A 19,237-nucleotide genomic window follows, 5' to 3' on the forward strand; every position below is an offset into this window, starting at 1 on the left:
CCACGGCAGGCCATCCAACCTCGGTGGCCCAGCATCAAATTAATGCCACTTACAAAGGCATTACGTTCGAATAGAGCTAGAAGCACCTCGGGCTGGGTGTTGGGCTGGTGCCGGCGCTGGCGCTGGTGCTTTGTTGGGGAAACCAAAACGAACAAAATTTGTGCTGCATAAACTGATTAAGTGATTTCAGGTTCAGGTTCATGTTCACGTTCAGGTTTTACATGCAGACGAGCATCAACATCAAACAAATGGCAGCCACAACGCGACACTGGGACCTGGGACCTGGGACCTGGGAACTGCCAGCTGACATTGAAAGACGACAAAGACATCCTCTGGCGTGGACAAGATTGAGCCACCCAAGTGATGGAAAATAAATGGGTCTCCTTCAAGGCATTGCAATTGCAATTTCAATAAAAAGAAACCATTTAAAAGGCTTCCAAGAACTGGCGACCATGCCTCATACCCAATAAAGGAACATCATTGGACAGCAAGCCGACAGTTGTACTTTATTGCGTCGCAGGAATGAGTGCTGTTGACTTGGAAGTCGTCTCTGCTGGCCTGTTGACAATTGAATTAAAAATTAATTGGAAATCCTGCATAGTCCTGGAGACGAGAATCGATCTGTATATTCTGTTTCACATTGATTACATCCTTAATGGGTATTCATGCAAGTATCTACCCATCTATCTGCCTACAAAGATGCCAAAAAGATTACACTATAGAAGCCATATTCTCAAATCAATCAGCTACTCGTTGGCTATGTATATAATACCCACTTAAATGTCTCTACTAGCAGCTGCAGCATCAGCGACTACAGCAGGGCCCATTCCTCATACGCCATGTGGCCCTGTGAGAGTCACTTAAAATCAAATTAGGATAATTAAATCGCTTTCGTGCAGTGGGGATATCTTTCAATTTGGGTCACCCATACTTGCAATGGAAAGCTCTCCTCTCTCCCTCTCTCTATCCACTATCCATCCAGGCCAAGGGACAAAGAGGGGGCTGGCTGGGGCTGTGTGTCCCAGCTGGTTCCAGCAGCTGCGTCAAGTGCCTTTCCACCGAACCGGGAAGGCGCCCCAGAAAGTGCTCCCAACAGTACTAAGTACTGTTTATTTACTTGCCGCCCATTTGAATAGTGGCTCAGCGCATTATTACCGATTATCAGGGAGCGGAGCAGATGCTGCCAGAGGTGCCCCAGCCTCCCATTTTGGAGGAGTGAAAGACTGCCGGAAAGTGCTTCTCTGGGGCGACGACAACTTTTTGGGAAGTGTGTGTTGGAGTGCTAGGCAGCCAGGCCCTAACCTACTGACACATACCCGCCCCACACAGAGGGGGCGATGGGGGGAACGTGTGCGTGAGAGAGAGAGCAGTAATAGGGCCAGAGAAAAAAAGATGGAGAGAAAGCATAGAAGATGAGTGAAAGCAGCGTCCCTGTCTGTCATCTGTTGGCGGGTTCGTTTGCCGACGTGTTGTTGCCGTAGGACGTTGAAGGACACCAGAAGCAGCAGTAGCAGCAGCAGCATCAGCCGAACTGAACCGAACCGAGACGACCCGACCCGATCCGACCGACCGCCTGCGTCTGTTGGTGTTGTCCTAGTCCTGGCCGAAAAAGCTCTCGGCTGGTCTCGTCTCCGAGCTTCGGGGCTCCTCGATGGCCGTCGTCAGTCGAGTTTCGGCCGTCTTACTCAGCATAGGTGTGCAGCGGACAATCCACCCATCCACAGAGCAGGCAGTCAGAGCAGTAGCAGCACATCCAGCAGCAGCAGCATCAGCGCGGCAGCAGACACATCTGACAGGAGGAGAGTTCAGCCGAATCGTACAACAAAAATAATTAAATTCACACAGAAACCAGACACCACCACTCTGCTGCCTCTGTCACCATAACTGAATTTGTATCTGTATCTGTATTCGTCTCTGTACCTGCAACGCATCGCAACGCAACGCATCCCATCGCAATGTGCAACTGGCAGTGACTGTGACTGTGACCTGGGCACTGACCAACAATCCAACTGATTGACTCGCTGAGTGATAGGAGGCTATCCGTATCCATTACATGCCCATCCAGCGTCGGTTGCACTCCGTGTTTGCTGTCAGTTTCGCCGGACACGGATGTGGAGGTCCATCAATATCATCAGCAGCAGTCAAAGCAGCGGAAACCAAGAGGCCAAAAAAGCACAACAATTGCAAATGAAATCTAATTAGCAATGTCAGTGTCAGATCTGCGTTAATCCATTAATTTCCAACCATCAACAGAAGCATCCATTGTCAGATTATATAGAAAAAGGCGTTGCTCCTGGCATCTCCAGCATCCAGCGTATAGCGGGAAAAAACGGCACAAAATTGGAGAGCGAACAAAAAGAAATTTCGTCCGAAAGGGAAAGCGAAAGCAGGCAACACTCTTGCGTTTCTGTATGCCCGTGACTGTCGGTGGCTTTGTATCTGTATCTGAATCTGTGTATGTGCCTGTGCCTGTGTCTGTGCCTGTGCCTGTGTCGGTGCCTGAGTGAATTCTGATAACACGCGCCTGGTGCTGACATCACTTTCGCTCCTGCTATTCCATTGCTATTGAGCCATTGAACCATCCCCATACCCATTATCATACCCCGAGACCGAGACCCGAGAAGCTGCCAATCGAAAGACCACAAAATCAATTAAACTACAACAAAGCTGCCAAGAGCCAATTATACGGAACGGGGAAACGTAAGGGAAACTGAAACGGAAACGGATACGGATACTAAGGAAAGGAAGGTATCAAAGATGTTCTCCATGTGCACAAAGGTGAAGTCGGAGAGCGTGGAGCCGGACTGCTCGTTCATGCAGCATCCCCAGCAGATGCAGCTGCAACAGCCACAGGCAATGGGTAAGTACACAACATGGATACAGGTGAGAAGGGCATAGGGTGGGAGAAAGTGAAACTGAAACCGAAACCGAAACCGAAAACGATGCTGGGCTTCAGGAGGCTCTGGTGCCACAGCCCCGAAAAGCAGCAGTCGCTGTGGCCTCATTTGGCGGAAAACCCTGAACTCGTTTTTCCTGGCCTGGCCTGGCCTTATTTTTCTCAATGAATTTCGCACACAGGCGCAGCTGCGAGTCTGTCTGCCTCTGCCACAGTCTCTCTTACTCTCACTCTCATCCCCCTCCCATTTCTCTCTGTGGCTCTGGCTCTCCCGCACCCTTCGGACCCCATTGTTGACCTGCCTCGTTATGGGGCACATGCACACACATACACACACACAAACACTCCCACCCGCTCCACATATCAAGCGGAATCCGGAATGCGGTTTCATTATGTTGCAATTGGTAGACAGTGCCACGCCCATTGGCCAGCATGTGTATATATGCACATAAACTCGTATGTCATGCATTAAATCATTAAGTATACTACACTGTAGCATCGCAGTATCTGTGCGTGTGTATCTGGGATGCTATTCCAGCCAGGCAACGATGACAGCTCGCTTCAGGCCACAGTTTGCAACGAGCCACATGCATAAATCATGCAACTACTATATACCAGCGCTTCCACACTTCAGTCCCAACCCCAGCCCCAGCCCCAGCCCCAGCCCCAACTAAGTCCCCCTCTTACCCCGAGCCTTACAGCCATGTCTGTACACGTTCGCCATCGTTGACTGCCAGAGAACGTTGTCTGTTGCAGCAGCCACTTGCAATTCTAGCTGATTTGTCATACGGATGTGGATGTGCATGTGCATGTGCAACGTGTGTGGCTGTGTGCGTGCACTCAAGTGGCACACATGATGTCCGTTGCCTTCTTATACAAGCGGCACAGTGTCCTTCGGCATGCTCGTTCTCCCATCATCATCATCATCATCATCATCATCATAGCCAGCAGTGGACACTGTGACTCTATAATCTATCGTTGTCGTCGGCATTTCGGTTCGTTGCGATGCGGAACCAGACCGCTCTGAGGGTCAGCCAAGCCCCTCGAGCCTTCGTTATCCAAATGCTGTCTCAGCTCAATCGCATCACCATTCGCAGCCAAAGCAAATTGTCGCCAGGACACTCGGGCCATAATCAGTTTGCTGCTGAATCAACTTTCTCTAGGGCTTGCGCTCAAGTGGTCCAGAGTGCAGCTGATTCACTGTCAAGGATTCTTCCGAGAGGCTCTTCAAGATCCGCAATTCGATGTACCAATCTGATTGAATTCAGAATGCATTATAATTGCAGGGAAATCAATAGGAAAAAGTTGCTTGAGGGGCCAAAAAGATGTTCTATAGCCCCTGACCGTGGCTTCGCTGCCTCTGTTCGTAAATGCCTTGGGCAGCTGAGTCGGTCGCAGAATCCAACAACAAAATACACAGTCTTTATAGAGGCTCTAGACTTGCTTTTTGGCTGGAAAAATCTAATAGCAAGTCTTTGGAGATTCCCGAAACTCGGTCAAAAACAAAATACATTGCATGTGCATGATACACCCTATCAACCATCGAACGAATCGGTACTTTATCCATTTGCCAATGGTCTGCGTTCAATGCTTTTCCACTGATTAAATTTCGTTGGAAATTATGGAGAGACTTAATCTTTAATATGATATCATATCAAGTATACGTATGGCGTGCTTTCCATCTTTATTAAAGTAATTAATTCCGTCCACCGCCAGCTTAATGTTTGCCCAACAATCCCCTGCAACTACTATACATGCATATACTCGCACGTACACTCTGCACTCCTGTCCTCGTCCAGTGGTAATGAATTTGAAATGCAAGACCCGGACAGCCCAGTGTCAGCGACAGGGCCAGTGGAGGTGACACTCAATGCAACACTGGGGGCAGGCTGATTCAGCTGGGGCTGAGGCTGAGGCATACCACACACCTGCCTCAACTGGCTGTCTGATTGAGTTAATTCCGAGGGAATTGCTAAATGAATTTTCGTGTTATATTTCGTTTCGTATTTCTTGGCCCCGTTCGCTTCCTTTTACAACAGAAATTTGCAGCTCCAGTGGCCAGGGGACGACCGGCTGTCCCGTGTTTCTCTGTTGTCAGTGCGTGGGCGACATAATCTCGGCTTTCAGTTCAAATCGAACGAATGGGAAATGGACTCCAGCTTCCGTTGCAGGGGCAACCTCCTGTACAATTAGGTCGCAGCCTATGACTGAACACTGGGCAACGGATGTGGACTAGATGAGCTTCGATTCGATTCGATTCGATACACGGCATTTATTTCCTTTTTCGTTGTCTCTGCAGGAACTGGCGGCAAACAGATCAAGGGCGGCTACCTACTGCGCTACAAAAGTAAGTACACCCGAAAAAGTAATCCTGAAAAAGTACCTGTTAGACTTGGGGCTGTGGCCAGTCGTGGCTGTGGCTGGGGCATGCAGTGCCAGACAATGCAACGACATGACCCTGAATGGTCCATTTCAAGCGAAGATGAGCCGGGTCTCAGACAGACAGACAGACCGACCCATTAGCACAGTCAGCAGACCCAGTCCCAGTCCCAGCCCCAGACCAGACCAGACCAGACCCGGGCTCAGGTCTCAACAGCTCGGGCGACAATCTGTCAACTCAGCACAAGCGACTCAGGTCCGCCTGAAAGCTCAACTCGGAATGACGCAGCATCCGCCCGGACCCAGAGCCATAGCCATAGCCATAGATAGAGATAGATGCCTGCACAGAGGATGTGTTGTGTGGGTGGATAATCTTTTGGGGGCCACATTCAAGTGTAATTACTCATGATTTGGCAGGGCTGAGGATTCTGAGTATTCTGAGGATTCTGAGGATGCGTCATTGTCAGGCTCGTTAGGGGCAGCATTGAGTAGTAACACGGCCGGGAGCAATTTGTGCTGAGCTTGTGGGCTACAGATTTGAGGATGATCCGCACTGACGTTGCTTGTTCACCTGCCATTGACAGAGCAAATGTTCTGGAATCGCTGGTCCGAGGAGTGGGTGGTTCTGTACGACGACTCAACCATGGCCTGGTTCACGGAGCCGGGACGCACCTCGCCGTCGGGCAAGATCCTAGTGAAAGAAGCGCCCGAGATGCTGGCCATTGCCCACTGGACTGGACAGATACCGCGTCGACCGCCGCTACCGGACGGCGTGAATGTCTCCCAGTTGATTGCACTCGGATCGCAGCGGAAGCGGTCCAAGGTCTACTGGATGCTGGCCAAGTCCGAGCAGGAGGTGAGCGACTGGATTGATGCGATTACGAAGACCCTGCCGCCGCCGCCACAAATCGAGCTGGTGGTGGACAAGCCGCACCTGATGAACGTGCTGCGACGCCCATTGGTGCGCATTAGACGTGAGTATATATAGCCAATCCGTTGATAATTCCGTGCAAATCCCCTGCCCACGCCTGCTGCCATACTGCCCCTGTCCGTGTCCCGTCCACAGCTGCCACCCAGTCGGAGGTGAAGCACCGCAAGGCAAGCAGCAAGCACCATGGCTGCACCTCGTCGGCGATGACCACTAGGCTGTACAAACAGATCCAGAATCCACTGGTCAAGAGCGATGCGGCCGTGGCCATTCTCAGCAAGAAGCCAGACTCGAAGGCCTCGCTGGCCTGTGCCCTGCCCTGGGGCCATGGCTGGGGATGGGCCACGTTGCCGAACGGCGTGTGGAGCGGCGGCCTGACCTGGTCCCAGTGCGAGGACACCTTCACTCTTCACGCCCTGCCCACCACCCACTGCACCAATCTGATCGACACCTCATGCAGCGGCGCCGTGTACCACACCGACATTGGCGGCTTCGACTTCCATTCCGGCGGAGTGGACGACATTGGCGGCGAGGACTTTGACTACGCCATGGACTGTGGCGATTTCATATTTTAAAAGCCCCCCACGCCCCCTACCCTCATAAGATCTAGCCTCTGGAACACTCGCAACTGGTAATCGCTTCGGTAGTACGTATAATAGTAGTACGTATAATACTCTTTGTGTCTTAGATGTTGCCACATAATAGGAATAGACATTGCATACAATGGGGAGAGGGCATAGGTATAGGGTATCTGAATCCTGCATTACGTATACGCCACATGTGTTGTAACTGTGTAACCCCGTAGGTGGTTGTTACTGTGTCCTGTGTCCTGTGCCCTGTGTCCTCTATCTGTGTGCTAATCGCGTTAATCAGTTAAACAGAAACCCGAGCGTAATGCGAACGTAATGCATTTCGCCAAAACATAACATATTCCGCGGAAATTCCCCCACTTTTCTCGGAAAACTACACAGACACGTATGTGGATGTGTGTGAGTGCATGTCGGACAACCAGATAAACACATACACACACAACTACAAGTACACATACATATATGCGTATATAACCACCAACCGCACTTTCGCCCCACCACCCAACCACACACTCGGCAATCGCAACCGCAGAAAGCATTTGAAATGCGAAAATATTTTTGCATCGCGCATATACTCTCGTATCGTATCGTATCGTATCGTATTGTATGTAAGTAGGCTACAAAATATTTTTGCACTCGAGGGGCAAACAAATTACAATAAATAATAAATAATGCATGCCAGAGACGGGCAGGATGGCACAGGATGCAAATCTGAATGAAAATGATAACGGAAACTCACACACCAACAACAGACAAAAGCATGGAAATACTTTTGGGTATTTGGAAAACTTTTGAAATTTATATTGATGCAATTTGTATGGAAACACTTTTTCAAATTGTTTTGCCATGATTTTCTAGAATTTTTGTAATCAACCCAGACCCCTCCCCCCACACCACTAGCCAAAACCACCCACCAATTCCCCCGGCAAACAGAAAATGATTTTTGTGTGCAAATTTTTGACAAATTTATACAGGTACTCGTATGGGGTATCGTACGCCGCAAGTAATTCGATAAAAACTTAATAGGAAAACCAAAGAAAGACCGACATTTTGATATATATTGGATGTTAAATGAAATTAGGTACAGTAAACAGGAAAACCAGGTAACTAACAAGTAACTTAAAATAGGGCTAGAACCCACACTCTAGACGTAAGCACTCGACACAGTCTTACACTGGACCCAAAAGCGAACCCGAACCCGACCCCGACCCCGAACCCGACCCCCTCCTTGTAGGACTATTAAGGCCAGTTAAGTTTACAAAACTAACTCACACACAGAGAAATCGACATACCCACCCGTACTGATGTAAAGTTTATAAAACAAAAACGAAACAGCAAGAGACAAGTTAGCAACCCAGGTAAAAACAAAATCACAAATGTATTAAGATACAGATACCAAAGACAAAGATACGCGTGTGTGCACACACTTGTGCGCTTATTGTATTGTAATCGAAGTACTTAGTTAAGGACAAATCACAGATACTATTGTCATTGTCATCGCAGCAGTCCAATCGAAAACAATCCAAACCAATCCTAACCAATCGAATCCCCACATACAGCGTACATGCTCGTATTCGTGTAGGCATCCGTCACATCCACACATCCACTGTCATTCGCATTCGTATTCGCATTCGTCATTCTCATGCTCTCATTCTATATTGATTCGAATTTGAATTTTCATTTTGAAGAACTTTAAAGAGCAATTTTGTGCGCCCCCGTGCGCCAGAATGTGACAAAGAGAAAACGCCGCTACGGACACCTTGAATTAACTGTACGTTAGGTATATAGAGAATGTTAGAATAAGTAGGATGTTTGTTAAGATTGTTAAGATATACACAGGATAGAACATAAATTACGGGTAAGAGGGCATACATACATATGTAAGTTTGCCCTCTGCGCATCTGTTGCATGCTGGTCCTTTGTATTTGTATGTGTATTGATAGCCATATATTTTTACGTACAACAATAATCAACGCATGCAGCGGAAACGGATACGATACCTTTAAACCTGAGCCTGCTACAGCCTTAGCCTTCACAGAACACAGAACACCACACACACACACTCGTACCCAATCGTTGTTATTGTATGTATACTCCGCGCACACGTAAGCGTTTGTATGTTTGTGTCTGTGTACAATACCTATATAGCCATAGCCGAACCGAACCGTTCGTTAGGTGTTTAGTACGGGGAAGACGAGAGATAACCCACGCAGCGCAGCGTAACAGCGCAACCTACGAGTATAAGTAAATGTAGACTAAAAGACTTAAGCAATTGTCGTTTAGACGTTAAATTAGAGCGCATTGAATGTTGGCTTATAGTTCTAGATAAAGAGACGAAGCGATTCGAAATTCGAGACACAAACATATACATGCATATACCTATACTATATATACACACACACATACCATATTATACATATATAGATGGGAATATCTTCACCAAAATGTTGTAGTCTGAAGCCTAATCCGAGTGTAAGCCGAAAATTGTTAGTCAAGAAGGCTTTTAGCAATGGACGGGAATGCAAGCGGACACAAAACCTAAAGCCTAAAACCTTAAACCTAAAACCTAAAACTTAATGAAATGAAATCTAAAACAAAAATAGAAGTAAAATCAACCTTGGACAATCACGCATACGCATGTAGGAGGAACTGGATTAAATAGTATACATATGTATGTAAATTGTTAAAGCTTCGATGATGTGGAGATGTCGAAGGAGTACTGGCCAGACACTCGGGCCTGGCCTGTGTGTAATAAATAGTCTTAGCACGTCCAGAATGGAAATGGAGTTGACTCCAGACTCCATGAACCCTAACTTATGTATGAATATCTACAAAATACTCGTAAACGTACGAATATGAATACGATTGAATTCGATTGAAGGGGTTTGAGCCACGTCAAGCTTCAATTAAGTGTCAATCCCCAACACGCTCTTCAGTTACACTACCAACAAGTATTTTTATAAAGTTTATTGTAAACGATGCGAACCATGTAAACCCAACCACATGTGTGTTTTAAAACATCAACTGAAGGAAACCTTAAAGAACATGAGTATACTTTAGAAGCAAATTTTTGTAGAATAATTGTACACGTAAAATGCATTTCCGATGTTAGCTGAACAACATAACAGTATATATATATATATATACACCCATAAACATATACATACAGATGTGTACTGTATCCATTTTTATTGTGCTGCGTATTTAGCCAGCCAGCGAGAGCAAGGAGGCGGCGGCCCCGCCCCCTTGGTAGCCCTGAAGGGGAGTACGAACCGAAAGAGCAAATAGAAGTTATGAATCCAAGCCAAGTGAATGATCCGTGAGAGATGGAACGAGAGAGCGCAACGGTGGCAAGGCCGGATGCAGACATTGCGTATACGCCCGATCTGCCGGCGAGGCCTTGCAGCCCGGCTCACCATATACCCGTTACTTGCAATTAGGCTAGTAAGTTCGTTGTTTGTTACCAATTGTCAGTTGTCAGTGTCGTTGATGTTGATGTTGAAGTTGAAGTTGACGTTGAAGTTGCCGTGTCATTGTTAAATGTATTCCAATTTGTGGTCCGCACTGCTGGCAGTTTGTCGTCAGAGAACAGAAGAAATGAAGCAGCAGCAGACCATACAAATTATACAAGAAAGCATACATGCATGCATGCATATACATATACATTAAATAGGTGTGCATATTATATACATATTCACACATACTCGCACAAGTGTGCATTGGCGTAAGGCAGAAGCATAATTGATTAAATTGAAGCAAAACCCGATGGCAGAACCCAATCGCAATGAGGACGGGTAAATCTTATGTACTATGAATGTAACAAATTGTAAAAGTTTTAAGCGTAGGCCGAAAGACCCGCCAAAGACTCCTGCAACCTGCGAACCCCCAGCCATGTCCTCCCTTCTCCCGAACTTTGGCCAGGGTCGCTCTCGAGCCGTAATTAGAGAAGTAAATATGTAATTCTATTGATGTGTATCGTATGTATATGTGTCTATAAATATTTGGTAGACGTTCACTCGCATGACGCCGCAAAAGCTCAAACCAAAAACGACAAGCGACAAAAACGCTTCAGCCAGAGAAAGATCTGCTCGAAACGAACCCTGCCTCATCCCTTCCCTTTGTTTGGTGCAGGTTCACCAAGTGCCACCAACCCCAACCCCAACCCCAAACCCAATCCCAAGCCGAAGAGCATGTGCAGCAGAATACTTTTGGCCAAAAAGAGAAAGAGAGGCTGGCAGTTAGAAGAGCCCGAAAGTCGAACGCTCTTATATGGTTTCAAGACCGCACAGCCCCCAAAGCACACGAAAACGAAAACGAATGAACATTTATGATTGTCTAACGAAAACAAAAGAAGTCATCCACTGAATCAGACCCAAGCGATTGCCGAATCTGGAATACGCTCACAAGTCGAACATTTCCGAATCGATTCCCATCGCAAAAACTTTGTAAGAATTTTGTACCAATTCATTTTTAGCCAATTTGCAAAACCAACATCTATGTGTGATGGCTTTTGATTAATCATGGTTTCGGCAACCGCTGAGAGACCTCACAGAGGTCTATAAATACACCTTACGCGCGGGGTCTTGATTCGATGACTTCAGGCAGGCAGGCAGGCAGGCAGGCTGGCAGCCGAGAAGAGTTTTGACGGAGAGATCTGCGATGCGTCAGGCGTTGATAAATGTAAAACAAAAAGCAAAAAAGCAAATAAAGATTAGCAACAACATCTGAGAGAACGAAACAACAGCAATTGAGCGAATAAACATTGTACATGGTTTCTCTTCGTGTGTGCTGCGAAATCACGCACATGGGCGGGGGGGAAAGAGTGGTATGCTGAACGCGGAGTGGGGTTTGGAGCCAGCTCCGACACGCCACCATCACCATCGTCGCTGTCTAGATCAGTTGGCGTTGCAACGCTCCCTCGATGTCGCCAACTTCGCAACTTGTTCGGGCCTAGGCCCGGCCATCGGAATTGGAATCGTACTCGGATTCGGATTCAGAATCTTGTCTCAGTTAGCGCGCAAACTTCTAAGCAAACAGTCGAGTCGAGTCGAGTCGAGCCGAGCCGGTGCCCAAGCGAGGCACCTCTTTAAAATTCAAATCGACTTGAGTGGGCCATTTGCCAGCTGGCCATTTACCCCAGCCACTGTCCTATCCTGCCCTGTCCTGTCCTGTCCTGTCCTGTCCTGTCCCCTCGTCGGTGACCCAGTTCTTGAGGTCTGGCTCTAAAGTTCATTTGACCCCCTCCCCTCGCTGGTGTGTCAACAAACTCGCGTGCCTTCTGGCCAGGCCAACCGGAGGACTGTCCCCACTCACGGCTGGTAAGTATATTTCGGCCATAACTGGAAGAGTTCTCGTATGCAAATCGCAGACAGAGCAAACAGAGCCGAGAGTTGGAATTAGTCAGCAAGAGACGACGTGTGCCAAAAAGCAGAAATACACATAAATTAATTTCGTGTGCGAAGTCGAGAGGGGAACAGCATGTGTGGGCGGCAATAGTGACGGCTCTATGCCCTTAAAACCGGATGAAATACTCAGTAGTACTCTGAATATTTATTGAAATAACACTTGTAGGGGAGGGGCTGGTAGATTCCCCACCCAGCTGGCTTTGATCGACTGGTTATGGAATCGGTTTGCATTCCAAAATTAACATCAAATAAATAGCTTCGGCTGAATATTGCTTAAACAAATATATATTGATAAATTTCAAACATTGCTAGTTGTTTTTGGTCCAGACTTTTAGATTCAGTTTTAATCGTTTCGAACGTTCATTAGAGTTCACTCGTTTTTGGTGCGCATATTGCTTCGAATTCAATTCGATTCGATTCAATTGGAGTGTTCATTGGAAGAGCCATATTCGGTGTGGCCATCGGCCCACAACTGTGAGTCTGAGCTGGGTGTGAGTCTGGGTCTGGGTCTGGATCTGAGCCCGAGTCTGGTCGCCCACGCACTGCATTATCCGACGATCTGTGGCGACTGTTTGCACCCTGTTTTCATTCACGCCTCCTGCCGACTTTTATTGCCTATCGTAATTCTCCAATCTGGCTTTTGTTTCTTTGCAGGCAGTGCGACAACCTCGCATGACTCATCGGCCTAAGCGGTCTAAGCCGGGTCTACGGTAACAAAAGCGTTCAAGCGGCTTACTCGCGTCATCGCCTTGTCTGTTGCCCACTCACCAGCAGTCGAATCGAATCCATCCGACTATATTTGGCTATGGCTGCAAACGGTTCCGGAGAGGGCCTGCCCTCAAAGCTGGGCGATATGCGGGTAAGAGTTCTCGCCACAGGAAGGCCGCATCCCGGCCACTTGTCCATGATCATCCACCAATCAGCAGCCAGATCTTTCCGTTTAATTTCCGTGACGCTTCCAAAAATGGTTCGAGCTCGATGGAGTTCTATTTCTGAAGTTTCCCAGCGGAAAGCCAGCCAATTAATTTAGTGCCTCCCCGTATTTGGGGAATGGGTGCTCTTGTCGCGACACAAAAGGCTCTCCATTCAATGCCATCTGTTGATGGCAGACCCGGGGGCGTAGGCGGCACTAGAAAATCCTAGGAGAGCCCCTCAGTACCCATAAAGGGTTGACATTAAACACACTCAGCCAATCACACACACACAGCATAGGAAAAACATTCCAACAATCCATCAATTCATCAATCAATCAAATAATTTACCTTGGAAAATTGGTCGCGCGCGATTTTAATCGCTGATTGGAACGGTCCCCCGTGGGAGGTCCTTTGTCACCTGAGCGCTTCCTTTGTTGCATTCAACAAATGCCGAACTAGCTCTCGCTCCCCCCCATTTAATGTGTACCTGTGTGTGTCCGTGTCTGGCTCCGTGTGTGAGTGCTGTACTGCCACGTGAGCCATGGCAACGTCTGGTGGCCGTTGCAGCCATTGATTTTTTTGTTGTTGCTATTGGCATGCAGCAACACCATGCACAACAACAGCGAGGAGGAGCCGAGGAAGGCAGGAGGGCAGAAGCAGGCTAAACAAAAGGACAGCAGCTGGCTAGTATTTCCGATACACAAAAGACTCTCTCTAGTATTCTCCTTTGACGATGGCCCTGGCCGGTCGGTCCCGAAGGCCACTACACTACAAACCAGGAAACAAGAGGAATACAGCAACAGCCTTATCTATAGGGAAATACGAGTAGGAGCGAAGGCGAAGGCGAAGGCGGAGCATGCCCACCAGCCCCGGCAACTATTTTGGCCCACCAGCGACGGACAAAGTTACCTTTGCCCAGGCGGGTCGTGTGGCACGGGGCTTTATGTACTGGCGGCACGTAAGTGGTGGGCACGGATTTGTTCCGAGAGGCGGGAAGTGGGAGGTGGGAAGTGGGCGCATGCCGCATCGTTTGCCCCGCGGAATAGACAGGCAAACAACAGCCCACACACACACTAAAAGAAACAGAAGCGGGGGGAAAAAAAACACAAGCTTACACATGTGCACCTAATGACTCCACTCGGGGGAAACGGACGTGCTAATGTCCACCTCAGTTGACACGCGCCTGTTGGCCGAGCATGTTGCAAGCGGTGGAGGACGAACGGATATCCATCTTTAGCGACGGGCTCGAGTCGGAGTACCTCCAGCACGATCACATATTGCCCCTCAAGCTCAATGAATCTTGGGCTGCCAGGCGGTTAGTGGCGGCGCTGAGCCACCTGCCACCCAGCGATGCCAATGGCAATGGCAATGGTAACAGCACTTCGGCACCTGTAAGGCCACAACCATCATAGAGGGCATCCAATGAAACAAAAATTACTCCCGCGCACAACTGAATCTGAATCTCTCTATTTGTTCGCAATTCTTCTTCCAGATGCGATTTCAGAAGGCGGAGGAGGAGCGCCGGCGGAACCTAATGGCGGGCAGGACTAGTGGCAATGGTCTAGCTACTGTGGCCCCCAGCGCTGTTTCGTCCAGGCTCGTAGGCAATGGGAAAGTACGCCAAATGTTCGATGAGCGGCGTCGCGTAGCTGGCATCGATCGCAGTAATCCGCTGAAGCCCATTGTTGGTGGGGCTACCACGCCACCGTCGCAGCCCGCTCGTAGCCAGCAGCCAGTTCCACGACTGATCAAAGATGTCTCCGCCATGAGCCTGAAGGACAAGCCAGTCTTGAACAAACGCTTGACCAGTGATAGCAACAACAACAACAACAAGTACAATCCGGCGGGAACTGTGAATCGGCTAAAGCCTGTGATTACGAGAAAAACGCCACCGCGTGAAGCGGAGTCCACTCCTCCGAGGAGTCCCATGCCAAAAGCAACGGCCAGAGCAAAGGCCCAACCAGCCAGTCGGGGGGCAGCAGTCGCAAGTAGTCGCAAGTCACCTCCACTGGTTCGAAAGGTGAGTATCATCCCATCCCACATTGCCTTTATTTTCCGAACAAAAAAATATGTTCATGTTGTTCAATTTGATTCCATGTTAATCCGTTTCAGGCCGAAGCAAAATCTCCAGTCCCCAAGAAAACAATGGTAAGTCGTGGTGTCAGGTGCTGAAACGGTCATACGCTAATCCCACTGTTCTTCTGACAGAGTCAGCCGCCTCCTGATGGTACGTCCCCCTGCCGATACTGCGGTCGGCACTTCAACACGGATCGATTGGACAAGCACGAGGGTGTGTGCCAGCGCACCATCACCACCAAGCGCAAGATATTCGATGCCTCCAAGCAGCGTGTGGGCGGCACCGAGGCGGAGAAGTTCACCGCCAAGAAGGGTAATAAGCAGACTCGCTCTCAGTCCACGTACAGCAGTGCCGCCCAGATAAAGGGCCTGTCCACGGGCGTAAAGAAAAGCAACTGGCGCAAGAAGCACGAGGAGTTCATACAGACGATACGATCTGCGAAGCAGATGCAGGCGCATTTGGCTCGCGGCGGCAAGCTGAGTGACCTTCCACCGCCACCGCCGTCGGAGAATGCCGACTACATACAGTGTCCTCACTGCGGCAGACGCTTCAATCAAACGGCTGCAGAGCGGCATATACCAAAATGTGCCACCATGATACACAACAAACCACGCCAGAACGGACCCACTCTTATGAAGAAGCGCTGACGACCAAGAGGTGGGTTCGACTATGAACAGGCCCATACGTTTACTTGTGATAAAGGAATTTTTGATGAATGAAACGATGCTAAACTTAAAACTGCGGGCGGTTTTGGGTCATCCTAGTCGGATAACACTTCGACATCGTTGTCATCTTCGAGCTGCGACTGCTCAACAGTGGCAGTCGTTCCAGAAGATCCAGATTTTTCTTTTTCGATGATGGCCTTTACGGCATCGGCCGCCTGGTTCATCTCCAGGCCCTCAAGCATATAGGCCCAGTTTTCCAGCGTGGCATCGTCATCCTCTGAGATCCAAGTGCACAGCATTTTCGAGCAGGCAACACTGGCGGTGGGATGCTCCATTTGATAGAACAGCAGTTCGTCATTGGTGAATCCTATCTTTTTGCCCACCTTCATCCAGGGCTCGCCAATGAGCGGTGCCACCTCCTCGATATGCTTGGCGGTGACCATCAATGACTTCTCATGGCCCGGATTCTCTTCCACTTCCTCTACAACGGGATCTGTGTCTTCCACCTCGAGATCCTGCTCTGGCTCTGCTTCTTGCAGCGCCATACCCGCATCCTGCTCATTTTCTGCGGGTGTACTTTTTGCTGCCAGGCCGTTGTTCTGCTCTGATGCATTGCTGGATACCGGGGCGCTTTGCTTGGGCTCTCTGTCGCGTACGAGACGCTTGCGCACTTGCTCCAAATAGTCGGAAATCTTGCTAGACGGCTGTGAGGGCGAAGTGAAGAAATGGGGAGTTTGTCGGGCAAGTAAACGCAGAGCACGCCACTCGAAGGCTGGATCAATCTTATCGTGAGGCGTTTCCAAATACGTTTCCAGTAAGGGCAGGAAGTTGCGCTGCTCACTTTTGCAGGCCTGTAAGTTGTCCGGCGAGTAGTTCCATAAACGGGTCAGGTTCTCGCTAAGGGAGAATTTCTCAGATTTTCATTCCGGAAAGTCAAGGAAGCGGGATGTGTACGTACTTGCCAAGGAAAAACTTGCCATTACGCGCAGCATCGCGCAGGGAATCGCCGAGTGGACGCTTTGGTCGCTTCGCGGGAGGAGGCTTGTTGTCTTCGTCGTTCGACGGAGGATCTTCCGGCTTCTTGAACTCTTTGCAGCCCTCGTTCTTCCAGTTGTTCCACATCTCCTCGCGCACCAACATATGATGAACCGTTCGGGCAAAGCGCCTGCCATATGGCGGGGTCTCTTCCAGAAGTTTATACACTCGCGGCTCCGTGTCTTTAATGAAATCAGCCTGTTCGGTTGTTAAGGTGTATGTGTCGCTAAAATCAAAGAAGCTCAAATTATTCAAGTATATCGTTGCTGAAGCCTCGCTTACTTACATTTTAAACTTGACGCTGACTTGAAGATACTGAAAGAGTATGAGGAACTGCACCAGGACGGCACGCCGGAAATTCGAATCGGAGAGCTGGAGTGCTAGTAGCTTGGGATTGGTTAGAAACTTGGCAAAAAAGTGATTCGCTTTGCTCACGGTGGATGCCACTGCGGCATCCACAATGTCATCGTCTACATCCATCGCCTGATCTGCCTCGCTGCCGTTCTCGCTGTTGCTCGGACGCACGTCTTCCAGCTTGAAGCTGGCAAATGACTGAAGTATGTTGTCCGCGTGCTGCAAAGAATAATCGTGTACAAGCCAGTCAAAGCCAACAGTTTGATCGTCACTTACCATATGAAACATCTTCCACTGCGCCTTGCCGTAACATTGATTGGGATTGCGAAAAAAGTCCTGAAGCGACCAAAACTTGCAATACAGATCATAATCAATCTTGAGGGGGATGTCCTCGGCAGTGTCCTCAAGCTCTTTATTGTCAGTGTCATCGTGATCCCTACTATCCAGTCCATACTCTGTCAAGTTGTCCAAATTGAACTCGGAAACAATGTTCAAGCCAGACCGCTCGGAGAACGGAAAGAACTTTGAGAGGAAGAGCAAAATGCGACCGCAGAAGACTGTGTTCTGTGTACGGGACAGGCGACGCAGAAGGTCGTTGCACATTCGCAATATGTTATTTTTGCAGGAAGCAAAGAATATCTCCTCCTTCCACACATCCACCAGTTCCTCCACAAACTTAAAGATCTCCTGACACCTATCCAGGGTGACCACATCGAAAGTGTCTATAAGGAGCACTACGGGAATGGTGTTGGACACGATTTCAGCCCGAGTGGCTTCCACAGAGAGACGCACCAGATCACCGATTCGCTTGACGTCGTCTTTCAGGCGCTTCATGAGGAGCACTCGAAAGGCATGGTCCATAGGCAGACGCTTGTCGTGCTCGGAGTTGGCAGTGTAGCTGTTGTACTCCTTAACAAGCATCTCCACGCTGTTGTCCTTGATGGCCTTTTCCAAGGCATTCTGTAAATATTTGCGATTTTCATATTGCCGGTTCGCTGTTTCGTTCCCGCCGATCTTTTTCGATTTCTCACCTCAAACGCTGTTTGGAGCGCAAAGTAATTTGCCGACTTCATCGGAGGCGGCTTGACGGTTGCTTCTGCAGTCGTGCTCATTTTTTTTCCAAACAGAATTACGAGATTATAGCCCAGAAACAATATAAAAAATATTGTTTTCACAACAGTACAGTGTTGACAGATTTTGAGCGTCAAAACAAGCTAGATTTCACAAAAACACAAGCTAAAACAAGCTAAAAATTGTAAGAAACAGGCCAAAAAATAGGCTAAAAATAAAAAAAAAACACATAGATATACACATTTCTAATTGTGTTATAATTTTATCCAACTCGCTATTACTCGAATCGGTATATTTATCGCTGGAACGTATTCAATTTAAATATTTCTCCGGTAATTGGTAGTTGTGGCATCATTTGCCATGACGACGCAATCCATATCTGTAAAATTCAAAAGAATTATAGTCGTATTCATCAGACAATTAAATATTACTAAAACAAACCTTATATTTAATATTGAGTTTAAGGATTTAACAGTCATTTTGTTCCTAAGCTTGGTCTTGGTCCAATATGGAAATGAGATCATTAGGATTTTTATTATTTTCGAGACATTTTCTGCTGCAAAAACTTGCAGTTTTTCCAATGTCTCAAAATTATCTGGAAGTCTGAAATTAAACAGCAGATTATTATTTATTTTTAATATCAAATCCTATTGAAGCTTACCTTTCTCTGAGTTGGATAATATGCTCCTTTATAAAATCCTTGCACCTCAATTTACAACGAATATACTTTTTGTTCGACTTGCCTAAAAATATATGTAGGATATAAAAAGGCAAACATAAACAGAGTGAAATTAAAAAGGCTAGATTTAAGGCTATAAGCATTTTCATAATTTTTCAAGCTTCTCCGTTTTCGATTTAGCCTTAAATAGGCTAAAATGGCAACACTGCAACAGTACAGAAACAGCGCTGCCAACTAGTTTACA

The 19,237-nt window shown here is 48.0% G+C and overlaps 3 protein-coding genes across 5 annotated transcripts; 2 read left to right on the forward strand and 1 right to left on the reverse strand.

The window, feature by feature from the left end:
* The first annotated feature begins 1,679 nt into the window (after positions 1 to 1,679).
* Positions 1,680 to 6,778, forward strand: LOC6588055. Its single transcript, XM_002013740.2, has 4 exons — positions 1,680 to 2,860; positions 5,196 to 5,243; positions 5,860 to 6,249; positions 6,342 to 6,778. Exons 1-4 carry the CDS (start codon positions 2,758 to 2,760, stop codon positions 6,776 to 6,778), a joined length of 978 nt encoding a protein of 325 aa, XP_002013776.2. The 5' UTR covers positions 1,680 to 2,757.
* Positions 6,779 to 11,831: 5,053 nt separating this feature from the next.
* Positions 11,832 to 15,927, forward strand: LOC6588049 (zinc finger C2HC domain-containing protein 1C). 3 transcript variants are annotated; one of them, XM_026994683.1, is made up of 5 exons: positions 11,832 to 12,111; positions 12,853 to 13,057; positions 14,605 to 15,132; positions 15,225 to 15,260; positions 15,321 to 15,927. In XM_026994683.1, exons 2-5 carry the CDS (start codon positions 13,004 to 13,006, stop codon positions 15,834 to 15,836), a joined length of 1,134 nt encoding a protein of 377 aa, XP_026850484.1. In that variant the 5' UTR covers positions 11,832 to 12,111; positions 12,853 to 13,003; the 3' UTR covers positions 15,837 to 15,927. The 3 variants fall into 3 exon arrangements, with proteins under 3 accessions (XP_026850484.1, XP_026850485.1, XP_026850486.1); XM_026994684.1 differs by lacking the exon at positions 11,832 to 12,111 and adding an exon at positions 12,587 to 12,672; XM_026994685.1 differs by lacking the exons at positions 11,832 to 12,111; positions 12,853 to 13,057 and adding an exon at positions 14,289 to 14,503.
* LOC6588208 (THO complex subunit 1) lies at positions 15,852 to 18,382 on the reverse strand. The gene is made up of 5 exons (XM_002013742.2): positions 18,275 to 18,382; positions 17,520 to 18,203; positions 17,176 to 17,462; positions 16,813 to 17,115; positions 15,852 to 16,751 (listed from the first exon to the last, which is right to left on the reverse strand). The coding sequence occupies exons 1-5, from the start codon at positions 18,353 to 18,355 to the stop codon at positions 15,950 to 15,952; spliced, it is 2,157 nt and encodes a 718-aa protein (XP_002013778.1). The 5' UTR covers positions 18,356 to 18,382; the 3' UTR covers positions 15,852 to 15,949.
* Positions 18,383 to 19,237: the final 855 nt, after the last annotated feature.

The sequence above is a fragment of the Drosophila persimilis genome, unplaced genomic scaffold, assembly GCF_003286085.1.
Source record: "Drosophila persimilis strain 14011-0111.01,24,50 unplaced genomic scaffold, DperRS2 tig00000000-arrow-pilon, whole genome shotgun sequence".
Classification (NCBI taxonomy): Eukaryota; Metazoa; Arthropoda; class Insecta; order Diptera; family Drosophilidae; genus Drosophila; species Drosophila persimilis.